Here is an 18,262-nt window from a genome sequence, read left to right as displayed (position 1 = left end):
GATCGTTTTCCCGCATAAATAATAACATTCATCACGAAGTGTCTCTTCTAAATGTTCATATTTTCGTGTGATCTTGATGCCGGAAAAAAAAATTCCAAAAAAAAAAAAAAAACAAAAAAATTTTGTTTCACCCCGCTTCCCCCCGATTGGTTACTTCCCCATTGATCCTTCCCACATATATGTATATATATGTATATATATATATATATATATATATATATATATATATATATATATATATATATATATATATATCATAACAAAAAATAATTGTTGGCTGCTGAGCTTCAGATACAACAACACATTGTTGGGTTTCAGAAAGAGATACATGTTGATGGGCTTCAAATACAATGGGGTCACATATGTAAATGGGATTATCACCAAAATGCTCAAATATTTTGGTCCCCTTGCAACAGATCCCAAATTTTTTTTTTTTTTTTTTTGACAAAATGCCCTCGCAAGGCGCAAGGTACCTTGCGACCTTGCGCATTTGCGTCTTTTCTAAAAAAATTACGGTTAAATGACATTTTTCAACCTGTCACTCCACACTTTCATCCGACTTCGCAAACACGCAAATAAAGTCACACAGGCGATTCGCAACAACGCAAGCACAAACGCAAACCCTCTTCCATTACTACTACCGGATTCTCCTCCTTCATCATCTCCACCACCACCTAACCCCTCTTGCTACCACCGTGACTTCTTATACTAGCCTACAAGGGTTTTCACGAAGTATTAGGGTTTTCACGCAAAATAAATCGGGTTTTCACGAAGTAATCAAGCAAATAATCAAGGAATCAACCTTGCAACGATGGCGAGCACCCAGGTTAGTGATACCTTTGTTGTTTATGTGTGTGTTATCTGTTTATTTTGGCTTCGATGCGAATTGTATAAATGTGCACACCAACTGCTCGATGAAATGTCTGTTCGAGGTGTATTTGTGTTTAACGAAGTACAACCGTTGTTTTATGACATGCAACTGTATTTTGGGTTATATGTTCGAGTGAAACATACATTAACTGCTCGTAAAATTATGAAAATTGACCAGACGCAAGACCTAGTTTGCGTGCTTGCGTACGCAAAGCTAGTGGACACAAGGTTATCTTTGCGTCCTTGCGTGTTCCCAGAAGCTTGTCTTTGCGTCCTTGCGATGGTCAATTAAACGGACGCAAGTTTTATCTTGCGTTCTTGCGTCCTGTTACTTTCTGCTGATTTTATTGTTACTTATGCATGGATTTGTGGAAGGAAAGTTAACGATGAAGAATAAGTTGAGCGTTATAGGGGATGTGAAGAAGGTCATGACTGAGAATCAAATTAAAAAGTTTAAAGAAACGTGTTTCGGTCCATGGTTAGATCTAGAATACTTTGGTAATGATCCCGGGCTTGTACATTGCATGCTCCAACGGAAGAGTGTGCGGCCGGATAGACTAGATAATGTTAAGTACCCCGATGAGCATGAGGATATATGATTTCATTTCCAGAACAATTTTTCGATTAGATTTGGTCGCCGTGAATTTTGTCTTGTTACGGGTTTTTTGTTTAGTAGCCGGACGGACATGGCACATTACATCCCGAATAATTATGACGTCCAGACCGCACCTATTAGACGACGTTTATTTAAGGGTTTTAAAGATTCTCAAAATGTTTTGATTAGTGATGTTGAAAAGATGCTTTTAAAATCTGATCACAGCCGTATTAGTGACGATGATGTGGTGCGATTAGCAATTATCTTGATTGTAGAGAGAGGTTTTATGGGTAAACAAGGGATCCATGTTGTGAATAAAAAGTTTTTATGGCTAGTCGAAGAGTTAGCGCGTGCTAATCAGTACCCTTGGGGGTCTCGTATTTGGGAGCCAACTTACGAAGCGGTTAGTGAAGGGTTTGTTATTCGTGAAAGCCAATTAGAGAGTGGAAAGGCGTACACTTTGGCGAGATTTATGTGGGCATTCAAGGTAAATGGTTGAATATTTATTGCTTAATGTTAATATTTAAGATGCAACATAAATTGTTTTTTTATTTGCAGATTTGGATTCTCGAGTCTTACCGTCGTACCATTAAACCGTTTGCAAAAAAGACTGACAAGAATGGAGTACCGAGGGCTCTTTTTTGGAAGCGTTCATTTGCCGAGTCATTTGAAATGTCTGAATACATTAAACTCCTAGATATTCAGGTTAGTTACATTTTAAAAATGTTAGCCTATCCTAAATTGTTGCATAGTTTATCTGTTATCTGGTTACAGACAGGTTCTGGAATGGGCGCAAGGCATGCCTTGAGTCCTTGCGTGTGTTTTTTTAAGTGGACGCAAAGTGTCTCTTGCGTCTTTGCGTGTGGACGCAAGAGGTGGAGCTTGCGTCCTTGCGTGTGGTCGCAAGAGCTGTTTGCGACCTTGCGTACAATGACGCAAGCTTTTCTTTGCGTCTTTGCCTATTCGTTTCTGCTAATATTCTTATTTGATAATTAAATAATTAATTGTAGGATGAGTGTCCCAAGAAAAAGAGACCTTTACGTGGTCTGCAGCCAACTGAAACAGAAAAGAGTTGTCAATGGTGGATTCAGAGTGACGTGTACTTTCGAGGAGGAAAGGTACCAGAAGATGAGATCGAGGATGAGGTGCAAGAAGATGAAGTTGATCCAGTTGATCCAGTTGTTGATGGGTCCCAGCAGACACCCCGTGTGCATTCAACAGAAGATGTTCATACAGAGGGCCCTCACGATGTACACAATTTACATCGTATGTTAGAGTTGTTGACAAAGCGGATGGACAAACAAGAGAAAGAGTTAATTGATTGCAAACAACTTGTTATGCAACACGAAAAACTTTTATCGCAACAACAACAACAACAACAATATCAGGTAGAGTGAATTGAATTGATTTATTTATTATTTTTGGTATTAATTGAATATTGATTTATCCCATTGATTTATTATCTATCTATCTTCTTTATTGTGTTTAGGATGATGATACGTGTTTCAATCGATCTTTGTCTAATAATGAGATTGAAAGGCCTTCTCCAATGCACATTCGACGTGGAATCAGAGAAAGAAAGCCAACTGGTGTATTAAGGTCCCCATTCACAACACCTGGGTACAGAAAACCCATTGAGAAGGTACATTTCAGCAAATTAAAAAAGTTGTATGTTAAATTATTGCAGTAAACAATGGCTAAATAATGGTGTTTTCTGTGACTGTTTCGGACGCAAGACATACCTTGCGTCCTTGCGTGTCGCAAGGGTGTTCTTGTGTCCTGGCGAGTAGGCACGCAAGGGTATTCTTGCGTCCTTGCGTCGGCGTGTCGCAAGGTTGAGTTTGCGTCCTTGCGAATATCTGTTTACTAAATTATCATTTGTTTTTTACTCAGTTGTCAAAAGATGTGGTTGAGAAAGTGGAAAGCATGAATGTTGTACGGTTAGGGACTGAAGAAGATCAAGGACAACAACAAATTAATCAGGATGTGGTACCCATGGACACAGATGCAGCAGCCGAGGTGAGTTTTTCTAGCGCAAGCAAACATTTGCGTCCTTGCGTCTGCTTTCTTATAGGCGCAAGTCTGTTCTTGCGTCCTTGCGTCTCGATGGTTCCACACACGCAAGAGATTGTTTGCGTCCTTGCGTCTGTTTGTATTAATTTAAATTAACCTTATTTGTTGAATTATTGTAGGTAAGTGTTGATAAGCAGTCTGTTAAAGTGAATAAGAGAAAAAGAAAGGAACAAGACTGGGCTACTGAGGAAGAAATTTGGGGGATGATTGACAGGTTTATAAATGATCAAGGAACTCTCCAACCACCGCCACCTAATGCCTGGAGAGATGGTAGAAAGCATGCAGGCTCAGCAAAAGATCCAAAGACAATGATTGAGAGCAAGCAAGAGACGCGTTGCATGTTCATCTTTCAAAATGAACAATTCATTTTTATAAATCAAGACTTTTGGCTTCGATTACTGGGATTAAGACATTCTGGTTATTTGGATAACTTGGTAAGTTTGTAAGTTTGTTATTCTTTTGTTAATTTTATATATTTTTATACAATTTATTTTATACTAAGGTCACACTGTATATTAACTTGTTATATTTATAGCACATTGACGGCTGGGCTACATTTCTTTTGAGATATCATCAGAGATTTCTTCCCCGAGCCAGTCAAGTTTATGCCACTCCTGAGTTTCCAGCTGAGGTGCTTAAAGCAAGTTCTCGATGGACTATTATGCCACTGGAATTCCTGAACATGTTTGAGAGGTTCAAAACTTATTTTGACAATACTCAACACTTATTTGACAATACTCAGAAGGAGGTGGGCACACAGGAGGAATCTACAACAGATGGAGAGGGAATTATTGGCCATAATCCTCCATATTACATGTACTTAATTGGACTTGGAGACGGCAGTGTTGACCTATATCCATCTTGGGCTGACTGTGATCAGGTAAACACTAGTATATATACAGCATTTGTGTTTCTGGGATAGACGCAAGGACAGTTTTGCGTCCTTGCGTCTTTGTTACTGGACGCAAATTTATCCTTGCGTCCTTGCGTCTACTAGTCGCAAGGATAACCTTGCGACCTTGCGTGTGTTTTGGGTTTTCGCAAGGTTTATCTTGCGTCCTTGCGTCATTGTTACCGGACACATATTTCCCCTTGCGTCCTTGCGTCTCCTGGTCGCAAGGTTAACCTTGCGACCTTGCGTATATTTTGGGTCCTTCGCAAGGATTATCTTGCGTCCTTGCGTCTGTTGTTTTGTTTTATCCTGTCTGTCTGTCTGTTACAGGTCTTGATCCCAGTACATTTTTATGACGAAGAACATTTCCTGCTGCTTCAGTTGAAGTTAGAAGAAATGAAGGTTTTTGTGTACGACAGTTTACCCGGATGTGTCAGTTCACAAAAACTTGACGCAGTTTTCAAGATTTTGGGTGACAACTTGCCAGTGTACTTGAAGGCGATTGACTATTTTAACAAGATGCAAGACTCCTAAATTGTCAGATACTATGAAAATAAAGAGAGTGTGGAGTTGATGATTGAGCCTGGTCCCATTGTGCCAATGCAGACTGGTGGTCAGGGTGATTGTGGGGTTTGGGTGTGCATACACATGGAGAGGATTATTTATGGAAGGGAGGAGGTTAACAACCTTGGAGATCCTAAAAAGGTTGCAGAGCAGTATAGAAACAGAATGGCAAGGACATTCTTCCGTGCACGTTTTGATACACAAGAACCGCCGCCACCAACTCCACCATCAGAGATTCAGGTTGATTGATACATTGTAGCTAGTAGGTTGCTGGCCTGTATGTAAATTTTGTGTAAATAGGCAAATTGTATTTGCAACAGTTTTATTTGACTTTACACGCAAGGACGCAAGGTTATGCTTGCGTACGCAAGCATAGCTTTGCGTCCTTGCGTGTGTATATTTTTGGCCGTCTTTTGTACGCAAGCAAAATATTGCGTCCTTGCGTGTGTAGATCTTTGTCTATCTTGCGTACGCAAGCAACATCTTGCGTACGCAAGCAAAATCTTGCGTACGCAAGCATAGCCTTGCGTACGCAAATAATGATTTGCGTCCGTGCGTGTCCTGTCCTGTTAAACAAATTACATAAAATAACACAATAGGTACCTAGAATACAACAATACATTACAACAAACGAAATCCAACAATACATAAAAAATAAAATTGACATAAACTTGCGATAGTGGGTTACTAATTATCGCTCCCTAAGTTGCACGTTGCATAAAACTGAGACTAATATGCCTTAAAAGCTTCAGCATCTGTGGCCTTCTCCTTACCCTTCTTCGATTTTGAGGCCGATGTTTTTACTACCCTTTTAGAAGTTGATTCACCTGTTCGGTCATAAGAAGCTGTGCACGTATCCCTACCATGACCTGGTTCTTTGCAACGAGTGCAAGTTCTTACGGTTTTTTCAGTATCTTCACCCTTCGACGGAATACGTTTTGTACTTTTAGGGCGTCCAGGGGCTCTTTTCTCCTTAATGGGAGGGTTTACAATTTGTAAAACGCCGGGCGATGGATACGACCATTCTGACCGATGGGGTAAAGGAATGATGTGTTCCAAATACGTATTTATATAAGTTTGAGTTGTGAACCAGTGTGATACAAATTTAGTAACATCCTCCACTCCGAAAAGTCGTGCTGCTGCAATAACATGTCCGCAAGGTATCCCCGATAACTGCCACTGCCCACATGAACATACTTTATCGTCGAGATTAACCATTCCATTTTTTCTGCCATCTCGCACTTCTATTAGATTGTTTGTCGATGGAATTGCTTGCCATCTTCTAGATTTTCTTGTCCTCTTGCCTAGTTTACGTTCAGCATATGGGGTAACCGTTGAAGTAAGACTAACCGACTGGTTGCGATGTTTGAAATACCAATCTTGTACTGAAGCGCGAAAAAACTCAAACAACATGCAAACAGGTAGTTTTCGAGCATGTTTGGATAGTGCGTTAACAGACTCTACACTGTTGCTAGTAAGGTATGAATACCTAACATGTTCAGCTATACTTCTGGACCATTTGTGGAAACCAACTTGTTCTAAATAATTGTAAGACGCTCTCAATCTTCTTCGAAATACACTAAGATGATCCTCAAAATCCGACCCACGGTAAGCTTTCACCATTTTCCAATAATGCCATTCAAAATATTTGAATTTGTTAGATTTAGTTTTGATGCTTCCAAACAAATGACGTGCGCAAAAACAGTGAAACGCTTCAGGAAACACAGTTGAAACACCATGTGCTATTGAAGCAGCACGATCAGAAACAAAAGTAAGCTCTGAAATACGATCACTCATACCACAACTCATTAAATGATCTCTTAGGTTGCCTAAGAACCATGACCAAACCTCGTTTGTCTCGCCGCCACCAATTCCATAAGCCAATGGCAGAATTCCATTATTGCCATCCATCGCAATGGCAACTAAATTTGTACCCGAGTACCCTGCCTTCAAATGTGCTCCATCGACGATGATTACCGGTCGACAATGTTGAACAAATGATCGAACCTACATAGATTTTAGCAGGTCAAAAGTGTTCAATTATAACAAGGTCAATTATAAGTTAAAAATTGAGAGAGATTATCGATACTTACAACTACGCCAAGGGAATAGTAACACATCAAAAATCTATCTTCTTTGTCGGTGACCAAATTACTTACGCTTCCCGGGTTGTGGATCCTAATGTTATATAGGTAAAGGGGAATCATTCGGAACGAGTCTTCAGCACTGCCACGAAGCATCTGTAATGTATGACATTTTGCCCTCCATGTTTGATTGTAAGATATGCTGACACCGAACCGGTGTCCTATATCCGCACGTATATCATTTGCTTTGTATTCCCGGTTTGCAGACTTGAAAGAATCCACAAGCATACTACCCAACACCTTTTTGGTAGCATGTTTATTGTTTTTCATAATTAGTGTGCGTGAGCATGTATGTACGTCATGCAATTTCTTTACCATAAAGTTTTCAGTGTTCCGTATTTTGTAAGCACTAATTTTTCATTCACAGTTTGGCAACACACAATTAGCGGTGTATCGAGATTAGTCCGTCTTTACAGGCTTAATTTAGAAGTTTTCTTCAAGACATTTTGTAAATAGAGTGTTTATGAACTCGGCCTTGTTCAAAAAAGTTTGACGAACTTTAATTAAATCTGATACCCTATACGTGGTAGGTGTTTGAGTCGTAAATTCAGGCTCTTGCTCTTGCTGACTCAATAGAGGTGGCATATTCCAGAATAAATCTTGCTTTTCTTCTTCATATTGATCTTCTTCGTCTTCGTCTCCGTCTTTTTCTCCATCTAAATCACCAGATGCGACAACATATATCTCAAACAGGTGGTCTCCTTCTTTAATTTTACATACGTTTTCAACACCATAGTTAAATATATCAAACTCTTTAGTGTTTGGAGGTGGCATTTCAGGCTCTTCCGCTAATCAATTATATGAAAACACCAAAAGTTTAATGTCAGGAAGTGCGATACCGACGTCTAAGATTTACGTTGTTAAACCTAAATTTAATGTCACCGATAATCTTGTAACGGAGGAGGCATCATATGCAGATAAGCTTTCTGGTATTAAATCACCAAAATTTTTGTTGCCTAAACTCACCTTAGATAATGTTGATTTAGTTCCAATCAATACCAGTGATTGTGTTATAATGGCCAAAGTAAAAGAGATTGATACTTTAGCTTCTGTTGGCCGTTTATTTATAGCTGAAGGTTTTCTTGAGGTTGATGTCCAATATGTGGGTGGATATTGGTTGTGGATGAAATTTCGGTCTGCTAAAAGTTGTATGGCCTTCAAAGCTAATGCTAATCTTTTGAACCTTTTTACATGTACTAAAGAAGTTTCTGATGATTTCATTGTGGATGAACGGATTGTTTGGGTCGAGATTACTGGTTTACCTATGTGTGCATGGGGTTCAAATGCATTCAAAAAAGTTGCAACGTTAGCGGGCCGTTTCTTAATTTTCGAGCAACACAATAAACTACCTATGTCTACGGGTCGCGTTTGTATAGCTACTCATTCGAAAAGTACTGTATCTGTTAACGAGGTGATTGTTGTTAATGGTGTAGAGGTGGACGTTCGTATACAAGAGTTGGGAACTTGGTCGTTTTTTGTGGACGATAACGATTCAACTTACTGTCATTCTGGAAATTCATGTGGCGAAGATATAAGCAGTGAGAATTCAGATAATAATTCTTTTGTAGGTGGTCAATCGTACTCGGATCCTTTAAAGGAATTTGATGGTGTCGAACTAAATGATGAATCTTCAAATATTAAGGATCAGGCCACTGTTGAGGAAAAGGGTTTGAAATCACATTCTAGACAGTCATCTACTTCTAAGAAAATGGGTTCCTCAAACGGTACTAGTATACCTTTTCCCCCCGGATTCACTGATGATTGTCAAGGTGTGAAACAGAATTCATTTTCAGGTGTGTCTGTTAATTGTAGAACCCCTTCTTTAGTTGATATTGTGGAAATCAAATTGAATCCCGATGGTACAATACAGTCGACTTTCAATGATATAGTTGGTGTAGGTAATATTCTTGGCTATGATCTACAAGGATGTGTTGTTACACCTGATAGTGTCGGTGACTTGAATGGTTTTCAATGAATATATTATCCATCAATAGTTACGGGTCTAAGGTCTTTTTGAAGCGACAGTGGATCAGAGAACTTTGTTCTTCGTCTAATATTCAATTCCTCGGGTTACAGGAAACGAAGATGACTAGATTGAAATTATCTCGGTTGAAATCTATTTGGGGAAATCATACGTTTGATTATGCGGTTACGTTATCACGTGGTGTTTCGGGTGGGATCGTTCCTTTATGGGATCCCAATAGCTTTGTAAAGTCTCATATTTGGTGTGATGATCATTTTGTTATCGTGAAAGGTCGTTGGTTACATTTTGATTTGGAAGTTTTTATGGTTAATGTTTATGCACCTCCACCGCTTCAATAGAAGATTAATCTTTGGAATAAAATTTCTAGTTTCATGAATTCGAATACGGGTAACTACATCTTATTTGGAGATTGAAATTCGGTTCGATATGTTGATGAACGAAACGGGACTGAGTTTTGTATGCAGGATGCGCAAGTGTTTAATGACTTTATTGATTCTATGTCATTGTACGAATTACCTCTCGGTAGTTTGCAGTACACTTGGAGAAATAAGGCCGGTAGTAAGTTTAATAAACTCGATCGTTTTTTATTACTAACAATTTTTTGAATGATGTAGAGGATCTAAAAGGCGTAGTTCTTCCAAGAGGTTACTCGGATCACTCTCCGGTTTTACTTTACCAAGATAATGTGGATTTCGGTCCGACGTATTTTAAAATTTTTGATTCTTGGTTTTCGAGAGGTGATTTTGACGTCGTGGTACGTAGTTTGTGGCATGAGGTGTGTGTCAGCTCGACGTCGGATGTAGTTGCAAAATTACGTTTATTAAAAGGTAAACTCAAATGTTGGATTCACAGTACACGCATGGTGGAAGCAATTCGTTTACAGGAGGTGGCCAAAAAAATTGATGAGTTGGATATTATCATCGATTCAGGGTCTGCCACGACTACTGATATTGATACTCCTAATGGTCTGTTTCATGAAAGAGATGAGTTATTAAAGTTTAAAGCACTCTATGCACTTCAAAAATCCAACATTAAATGGGATGTCGAGGGTGATGAAAACTCGAAATTCTTTCATTGTTCGCTTAAACATAAACGTGGACAAAAGCACATTCAAGGTTTGATGTTTGACGGTAATTGGGTAACTAATCCTGTGGTTATTAAAAACAAGTTTTTTGAATTTTTCAAACCGAAATTCGAAGATGTTAAGTCAGGGGCTACTTTTGGTCATATTAACCCTCAATATGTTCTTACCTCTACTGAAGCTAATGACCTGGAACAACCATTCGATAATGAGGAGATCAAGAGTGCGGTTTGGGATTGTGGTAGTTCCAAGGCTCCGGGTCCGGATGGGTATTCTTTTTGTTTCATCAAGCAATTTTGGGATATCCTAGAATCTGATATATGTCGTGATGTACGCAGTTTTTTCGAGACATCTTCTTTGCCACGTGGTGCAAATTCAACATTTTTTTCGTTGATCCCGAAGGTTAGTAACCCGGTTGTTGTTACAGATTTTCGCCCTATTTCATTAGTTGGTTGTTTCTATAAAATTATTACGAAATTATTAATGAATCTTCTAGCTCGTGTGATTGATAAGCTGATTATGTAACATCCCGCCTTTTTCCGTTTACTTACCGTTTAATTATTCTAAAGTCCGTTATATAATCATAACACCTTCCGTTAATTCGCGTTTCTAAATTATCTCGTTTAGGTAATTCACACACCCGCAACCGAACTCGAGGGACTAGTTTCGCCAATTGATCAAAGGTGTGACTAGATGGACTAGTCAACACCCACCACCTCCTTTCATTATCCATTTCAGTTTCCATTTTCTTTAATACTTTCAATATATTCTCTCAAACACCAATTCAAAGATTCATCATCCATTTTCAATCTAACAATCAAACATCAAAACAAATTACATATTTGGAATCCTTGCATCTTCCTCTTCGAGTCCATACCGATTACTTCTCATTTGGGTAACTTTCTAAAATCACTAGGTTTTGTGTTCTTGATGATTTTTACTTGTAAAAGTGTTAATTAGTGTCTATGGCTCAAGTCTAACATGAATATGTGGTTTATATGTCCGATCTCTTTATTTTAAGCAACTAGCATGAACTTGAATTTTGGTATGTTTGATTTGGTGATTTGGTTGCTTGAATGTTGTTAAATGTTATAAGTGCATGTTTTAATTGTGTTACTAGTATCACTAGCTTCAATTTGATGTGTAGGTTGTTTTAGAAAACTTCATAAACTTGATTATTGTGATGACCCGGAAATTTCTGACCAAATTTAAACTTAATCTTTAACGTTTTCGACACGATAAGCAAAGTCTATGAAGTTGAATCTCAAAATTTTGAATTATTCAATTACCCTTAGATTGTTCTCAACGATTCGCGAACAATTATATGTAAATAGGTACATATACTATAACTTGAAAACATAACAAAATGTTAAGTAAATGATACTGTGCATTAAACTTATTGGTTTGATTATCTGATTGATATATTCAACTACGGAATTAAAAGATTGTGCCAAACGATTGAATTAAAAGATATTTAATGAGTCCCTTAAGGATTATGATATTATTACGGGTCTGTGAGGTCCACGTTGATTTGGGAAATCATTCATTCTTAACGGTATTCGGAATAAATGGTAAAGTGTTTGTTTAAATAACGTAATTTGGACACATACAATAATAAGGAATATTAACTGTTGGAATTAGATATATGAATAACTTGCGATATGTATTTTAAAACGTGTTTATTAATATTGAAAATATATATTTAACAATACGATAAAATAAAATATTAACTTGGTCATAAAAACGAATTGTTATTATATATATATTAACAAATAGCGATACGATGATTTATAGAAGTAAATGACCAAAATACTCGAAAGTTTAAGATATTCTTTGAGTGGTATAGTTTAGGGAGAATTTAAGGCTATATTTTGACAAAGGTACGTGACACGAAACGTAAAATACAAGTTTTCTCAGCGTACGAAAGGACATTTGAAAAACCGGAACCAGGACATAAGTCGAGTGATGACGTACGACTTATCAGAACAAAAATTACAAGTCAACTATGCATGTGAATTTAATATAATATATAATTAATTATATAAATTAAATATATTATATATAATATAAAATTATGTCGACAAACAAGAAGTTAAAAATTTGTGAGCTGTCCCAGGGTGCCATGCGGTCTCATGGCCTTGAAGCACAAATCCCATGCGATCGCATGGGGTACTTTTTCAGAAAAGGTTCTATAAATTGCTCGACTTTAGGCTCAGTTTTCACACACTTCTTTCTCTAATCATATATTACTCCGTATTTATTTTATTTATTATTATTATTATTATTATTATTATTATTATTATTATTAAGATTAATATTATTATTAATCTTATTATTATTAATTAGTATTATACATAAAATACTACGACAAGATTATGAGCGTGTCACTTTCAAAATGGTTTTCAAGCTGGATAGAGCTAAGGAAATTATGGGTTATTGCCAAGGAGGTTATGGGTAATGTTCGGGGGTATATTTGTGAATCAAACCTAGTGTTTATCATCTCCGTTACATCTACGTACTTTCCTACAATATTGAATCTCAACACTGATATGTAAGCACTCATATCTTATCTTTTATATATTAATTATGTATCCATGTCTAGTGCTCAAGTATATATATTTATATATATACTTGTATGCTAAATTTCGTCGTTAAACGGTTTATAATGAATCACTAATTAAATACATATATTACTGGTAAAAAGTATATGATATACATGTTTTTGGAAAGCTGGCGAAAAATCAATAACTTTTCATTTAGATATCGAATAGTTTCGATGAACAGATTAAAAGATATGATCAACTGAATTATGATTGACGTTAATTGAAATTGCTTTTAAATCTGAAATTAAGATTTAAACAACTTGTTTACGAGACTGATAAAGTGAACTTTTAAATATTACCAACCGAGTAAATGAATCCTTATATAAGGCACGTCTCGTTTTGTTGAACTATTGTCAAAATTGACTTTTTGAAACGACTTTGAATAACTATTATATGTCGATCTTGAGCATTAGGATTGTGATATACTATGACCTGACCTAACTTAATAGACATTTATTGACCAAAATATGTTCTCTAGGTTGAGATCTACGATTAATTGGTAATTCGAGTTTCGGTCACATTTTGGTGAACAACTTTATATGCTGCTAAGGTGAGTTTCATTGCTCCCTTTTTAATTGCTTTTGCAATATATATTTTTGGGCTGAGAATACATGCAATTTATTTTAAACGCAATGGATACAAGTACATACTTAATTCTACACTGAGTTTGAACCGAAAATCCCTTATCTTTGGTAACTAGTAGCTGCCAGTACATAGGATATGGACTGGTGGGCGCGAATAACAGTATATGGATCCATAGGGCTTGACATCCCCGTCCGAGCTAGAGCGCTAGCCTTTTAACCGACGTGTGTTATTTGAGTTTAGGACACGTTGGTTTGCGTGTATTAAAACGAATGGGGTATTTATCATTATAACGTTAAAGCTTAGTCACCATGGTGCTCTGTTACGTAGAATCTATTGACAAACTTTTGATAAACATTCTGGATGAAACAACTGAAATCTTGTGATCCACTTTTATATACAGATTATGCGAAACACTAAAACTATGAACTCACCAACCTTTGTGTTGATACTTGTTAGCATGTTTATTCTCAGGTTTCCTAGAAGTCTTCCGCTGTTTGCTTATATGTTAGACAAGCTATGTGCATGGTGTCGTACATGGCATATTTTTCAAGGAAACGTTGCATTCACCAAATCATCATCATGTATCTTATTTTGACTGCATTGTCAATGGAAGTACTATTGTAAACTATTATTTACGGTGATTGTCTATATGTAGAAATCATCAGATGTCGAAAACCTTTGATTTAAATATTCATTTATGGTGTGCCTTTTCAAAAGAATGCAATGTTTACAAAATGTATCATATAGAGGTCAAATACCTCGCAATGAAATCGATGAATGACGTGTTCGTCCATATGGATTTGGAGCAATAGTCACAGTTGGTATCAGAGCGTTGGTCCTAGTGAACCAGGTCTTGCATTAGTGTGTCTAACTGATAGTTGTTAGGATGCATTCGTAAGTCTGGACTTCGACTGTGTCTGCATGTCAAAAGTTTTGCTTATCATTTCTTATCGGAAATTACCTGTCTCTCATCTTAAGTCTAACCGCGTCTTATTGCATTGATTGCATAGATAGAGTATAGACAAAATTCATATCTTGGCATATCTTTTACAGTAAACTTTGCCTGACAGCTTTCGAAAGTTCCTCCGTAATTTACGGATCCCTTGTATTATATATAGGTATTCTATGTAATTAGAATATCATCCAATATCTAAAAATCATTTCATATCAAAAATCCTTTATCCAAACCGTGTAAGATAAATTCCGCATCTAGTTCGAATTCCTCAGATTCCGACAGCTATTCCGATATGGATTTCCACTCGAGCTCCGAAAGCAGCGTAACCGGAATGAATCAACCAATTAGCCATCATCTATTCTGGATGAATTGGGGATGGGTTTGTAATCTACTTAATCAGTGGAGACAGGAAGAAGGCGATCCCTTCCATCCACCACATTCACCTCTTGGTGAAGAACCTGAAGCACTTACCGGCGAACCCGTTCGTAACACCATTTTCACCCTTATTTCCAGAACAGCTCGCAACGACTACGTAATATCCAATATTGTAAATCTTATTCATCCGCTTGTCCGAACCGCCAATCATCCGGGGGTAGTAGAAGAAGTCAACGAGCTTCGTGCTCGGGTAGTGGCTTTGGAGAATATGGTACAAGGGTTACGAACACCAGCAACAGCACCAGCAGCATAACCGGTACCACCATCATCAACACCAACAGTATCATTACCACCACCAACAATAACATCCCCATCACACGCCTCAACATCACAATCTGTACCTCGAATATCAACATCATACTCACCATAGGTACCAAGGAGTACCAACAACAATAAATGATGAAGTATTGATTCATAACTTCATCGAAAGAAATATTCTACGGTGATTAGGTAATCTCTAAAATCTTAGAGATTATTTATCCCAGTTCTAACCGTAAATCAGATGAATAGAAATGATAGAAGGAAGAATAGAAACCCTGACAAGAATTGTGCGTAAGGTACAAGCTAGACTTGTTTTACCAACAACATCAATAGTACCCTTAGCCTCACCAGCACAGTCAGTACTGTCAACATCGCCTCTAACATCACAAGCTCTGCCAGTTCAAAAAAGCACCGTGGACATCATTACGAGACAACAACGAGTATATTGTATCAATGAGTTATGAAGTAATAACTCAATTCCTCTAAAGAATTTATATGTATATCTTATATATATATAAATTTTAAAACCATCATAAATCTTTTCGTACTAAGCTATTATGTATGAATTGAAAAAGGGTAAATATTACTCAGTTAATTCATATTACTAATATGATATAAGCTATATCTTTCGTTAACAACTTAGCCATCGTTAACTACAATCTCTGTTTCAAATTAATAAATTTCATTCCGAACAAACCAAGTGTACTATTCAATTACATAATTGATTTTATATTTTCATTTTCGATGTACTCGAAACTTTCCAGAAAATATCATCTGTACCTTGTAAGGTTCACAAAAATTTCCCGAGCAATCAACATCCTTCACCAAGGAAAAATAATAAATAATGAAGTATTGATTTCATTAGTGAAATACTCCGCGAAGATTATGTAATCTCTAATGTTTTAGAGATTATTCATTCTAATTCAAGCCAAAAATCAAATGAGCTTACTATGATCCGAATTACATCCGAAGAAAATATACATACAAATATTTTCATAAAGACTGTAATGAAAAATTCTTTTGTACAAAATATTACTTGTGAAATCTTTAACAGGTAGGTAATACTCGGGAAATATATAAGTTCACAATTAATATGTTACACTGTACATTCTTCAACTTTGATTCAAAAATTATTAACAATGCTCACAACGATATATAATCGTTTTCATACAAATTCAATTACATATTCTGATATTGACGGATCAGAATACAAGTCATAACTCTGAACCGGTGAAATCATTCTTAGATCTCTACATCTTTCAAAGCTATACTTTGACTTCAAAACTGTGAAAGATCATTTGGTATTGTTTTTACCAAAAATAACCTTGCAATTCCTTTTCAAAGTATCTAGTTTTACCACACTTCCAACCAGTCAACTTCAACATTTCAGATTAAGCCTTATTGTAATCTTGATATATACGTTCTTGTTACTGGGGAACCTTTTATGTTCCACCACATTAGCAGTAAATTTACCAACAACTTCATTGATCCTTGACCTTCCGAAAAATCCTTATACTCATTGAAACCCTATCATGTACTCATCTACATCTTCTAACGATAATTGCCATACCAACTACCGGGAATTAGCAATCAGTATTTCGAATTTCGCAGCAATTCTACGCCAACAGTTATATATAAATATATAATGTCTATCTCCTAGACTTATTTACTCCGAATGTGAAGTTTCTGAAAAATATCCCAAACTATGAACTAGTTCTCTGAAATTGGAACAATGCTGATGAAGCAGCAAAAACTGTAAATGACCTTAACAGTCAAAAGTTTGATGATAAAGAATAGTATGGTGGTAAAGCTGAGAAAAAGAGAAGGTTTGAAACTGGAAAACGGATTGAGCAAACTATGAAGGAGGCTGTGGATAAATCACAAGGACGAAATCTACCTTCAAAGGATCCAAATGATTCAGTGTCTGCTAAAATCGTTAGCAAACACCTTACTCCTCATTCTAAACCTTCACAGATAGATTTTCCGCATCATCCTCTGATATTAGAAATTCTAAGATATCATCGTATCTTTCATTATAAATATCCTCGATATTTCTGGAGATATCTTCATAACTATTCTTATATGAAATCATTCATTTCTTCGCGCTATTTGTATTACATCATAAAATAAACTATTTTAGTTTCTAAATTCTGAAACCTTCAAGTTTAAAATATGAATGTTTTGAAGTAGTGTTGGGAACTGAAGCATGAATTAGTATAATATAATGACACTTGATCAACGTGATTATATTACAGTAAGTCATGCTGAGTTTCTAATGGAACATGATAAAGGTTTACAGATCCCACCCTCATCATGAACCATGGTACATAACTCTTTCATTCTATATAATCTCTAAATATATCAAGAAAATATATTTCTTGATGATTCGGTCTTTTCCGGATATTCTGGTAATTTGATAAATCAAGATCGTGCCATTACAATTCCCTTCTTAGAACATTAACTATGTTCATTTCAAAATCCATACCTACGAAATCTGGACCATTATTCGCTTGACTTAAAGTCGGGAAGAGAAAACGAAAGCATGAAGCTCTGAAATATAATGGAAAATATAAAGCCCTATAACAACCCCGAAATTACAAACCGTGTATATCAATGCGTATATCAATATAAAGACATGGGAGAATGAAAAACACTATAACCCTAAGGTAATGGTAGAAGAAAATAACTTCCTCTGGTGGTAGATGAAAAAGAAGAATGACAGATATGAAAGTTAGGAGTATATCAAGAATCAGAACTGAATGAAGCATTTCACAATCTTTTGGAAGAATGAAATGAAGAAGAAGATGTAGGAGTGGTGAAAATAATGAAACAGAAGTGTTTAATTTATAGCAAAATATCAGACATAGCAATCGAGGCAGATTACACATTTAATCAAAGAAAATCCTAATTTCCGCAAATTCCGAAGAATCAAATCTTATTTAGATAATGAAGATTTTCTATTCCTTAAATTTCGAAAATCAATCGTTACTACGTCAACAGTTAAGGCGAATCTCTATTCCTTCAATTCACTATTTTACGATAACTTCTCTCATATGCTTCGAGTAATTGGATTGTTTTATCCATATTATTCAACGGTAATAAAAATTCTATTTATCAACTCATATTCATCATGAAAACATTTTTATTGTTAGCCATGACGTCCTCACTCAAATTTCGGGACGAAATTTCTTTAACGGGGAGGTACTGTGATGACCCGGAA

At 36.4% G+C, this 18,262-nt stretch overlaps 3 protein-coding genes across 3 annotated transcripts; 2 read left to right on the top strand and 1 right to left on the bottom strand.

The window, feature by feature from the left end:
- Nucleotides 1–796: 796 nt before the first annotated feature.
- Nucleotides 797–2,862, top strand: LOC139843162 (uncharacterized). The gene is made up of 2 exons (XM_071833230.1): nt 797–826; nt 2,476–2,862. Exons 1-2 carry the CDS (start codon nt 812–814, stop codon nt 2,860–2,862), a joined length of 402 nt encoding a protein of 133 aa, XP_071689331.1. The 5' UTR covers nt 797–811.
- A 2,861-nt stretch (nt 2,863–5,723) lies between these two features.
- LOC139843160 (uncharacterized) lies at nt 5,724–7,912 on the bottom strand. The gene is made up of 5 exons (XM_071833229.1): nt 7,870–7,912; nt 7,655–7,794; nt 6,899–7,001; nt 6,573–6,772; nt 5,724–6,347 (listed from the first exon to the last, which is right to left on the bottom strand). The coding sequence occupies exons 1-5, from the start codon at nt 7,910–7,912 to the stop codon at nt 5,724–5,726; spliced, it is 1,110 nt and encodes a 369-aa protein (XP_071689330.1).
- Nucleotides 7,913–9,109: 1,197 nt separating this feature from the next.
- LOC139843159 (uncharacterized) lies at nt 9,110–10,728 on the top strand. The gene is made up of 3 exons (XM_071833228.1): nt 9,110–9,427; nt 9,587–9,644; nt 9,737–10,728. Exons 1-3 carry the CDS (start codon nt 9,110–9,112, stop codon nt 10,726–10,728), a joined length of 1,368 nt encoding a protein of 455 aa, XP_071689329.1.
- The last annotated feature ends 7,534 nt before the right edge of the window (nt 10,729–18,262 follow it).

This window comes from Rutidosis leptorrhynchoides, chromosome 4, assembly GCF_046630445.1.
Source record: "Rutidosis leptorrhynchoides isolate AG116_Rl617_1_P2 chromosome 4, CSIRO_AGI_Rlap_v1, whole genome shotgun sequence".
Taxonomy (NCBI): Eukaryota; Viridiplantae; Streptophyta; class Magnoliopsida; order Asterales; family Asteraceae; genus Rutidosis; species Rutidosis leptorrhynchoides.
The sequence above is the reverse complement of the archived record's forward strand: the minus strand, read 5'-3'. Positions and strand labels throughout refer to the sequence as shown.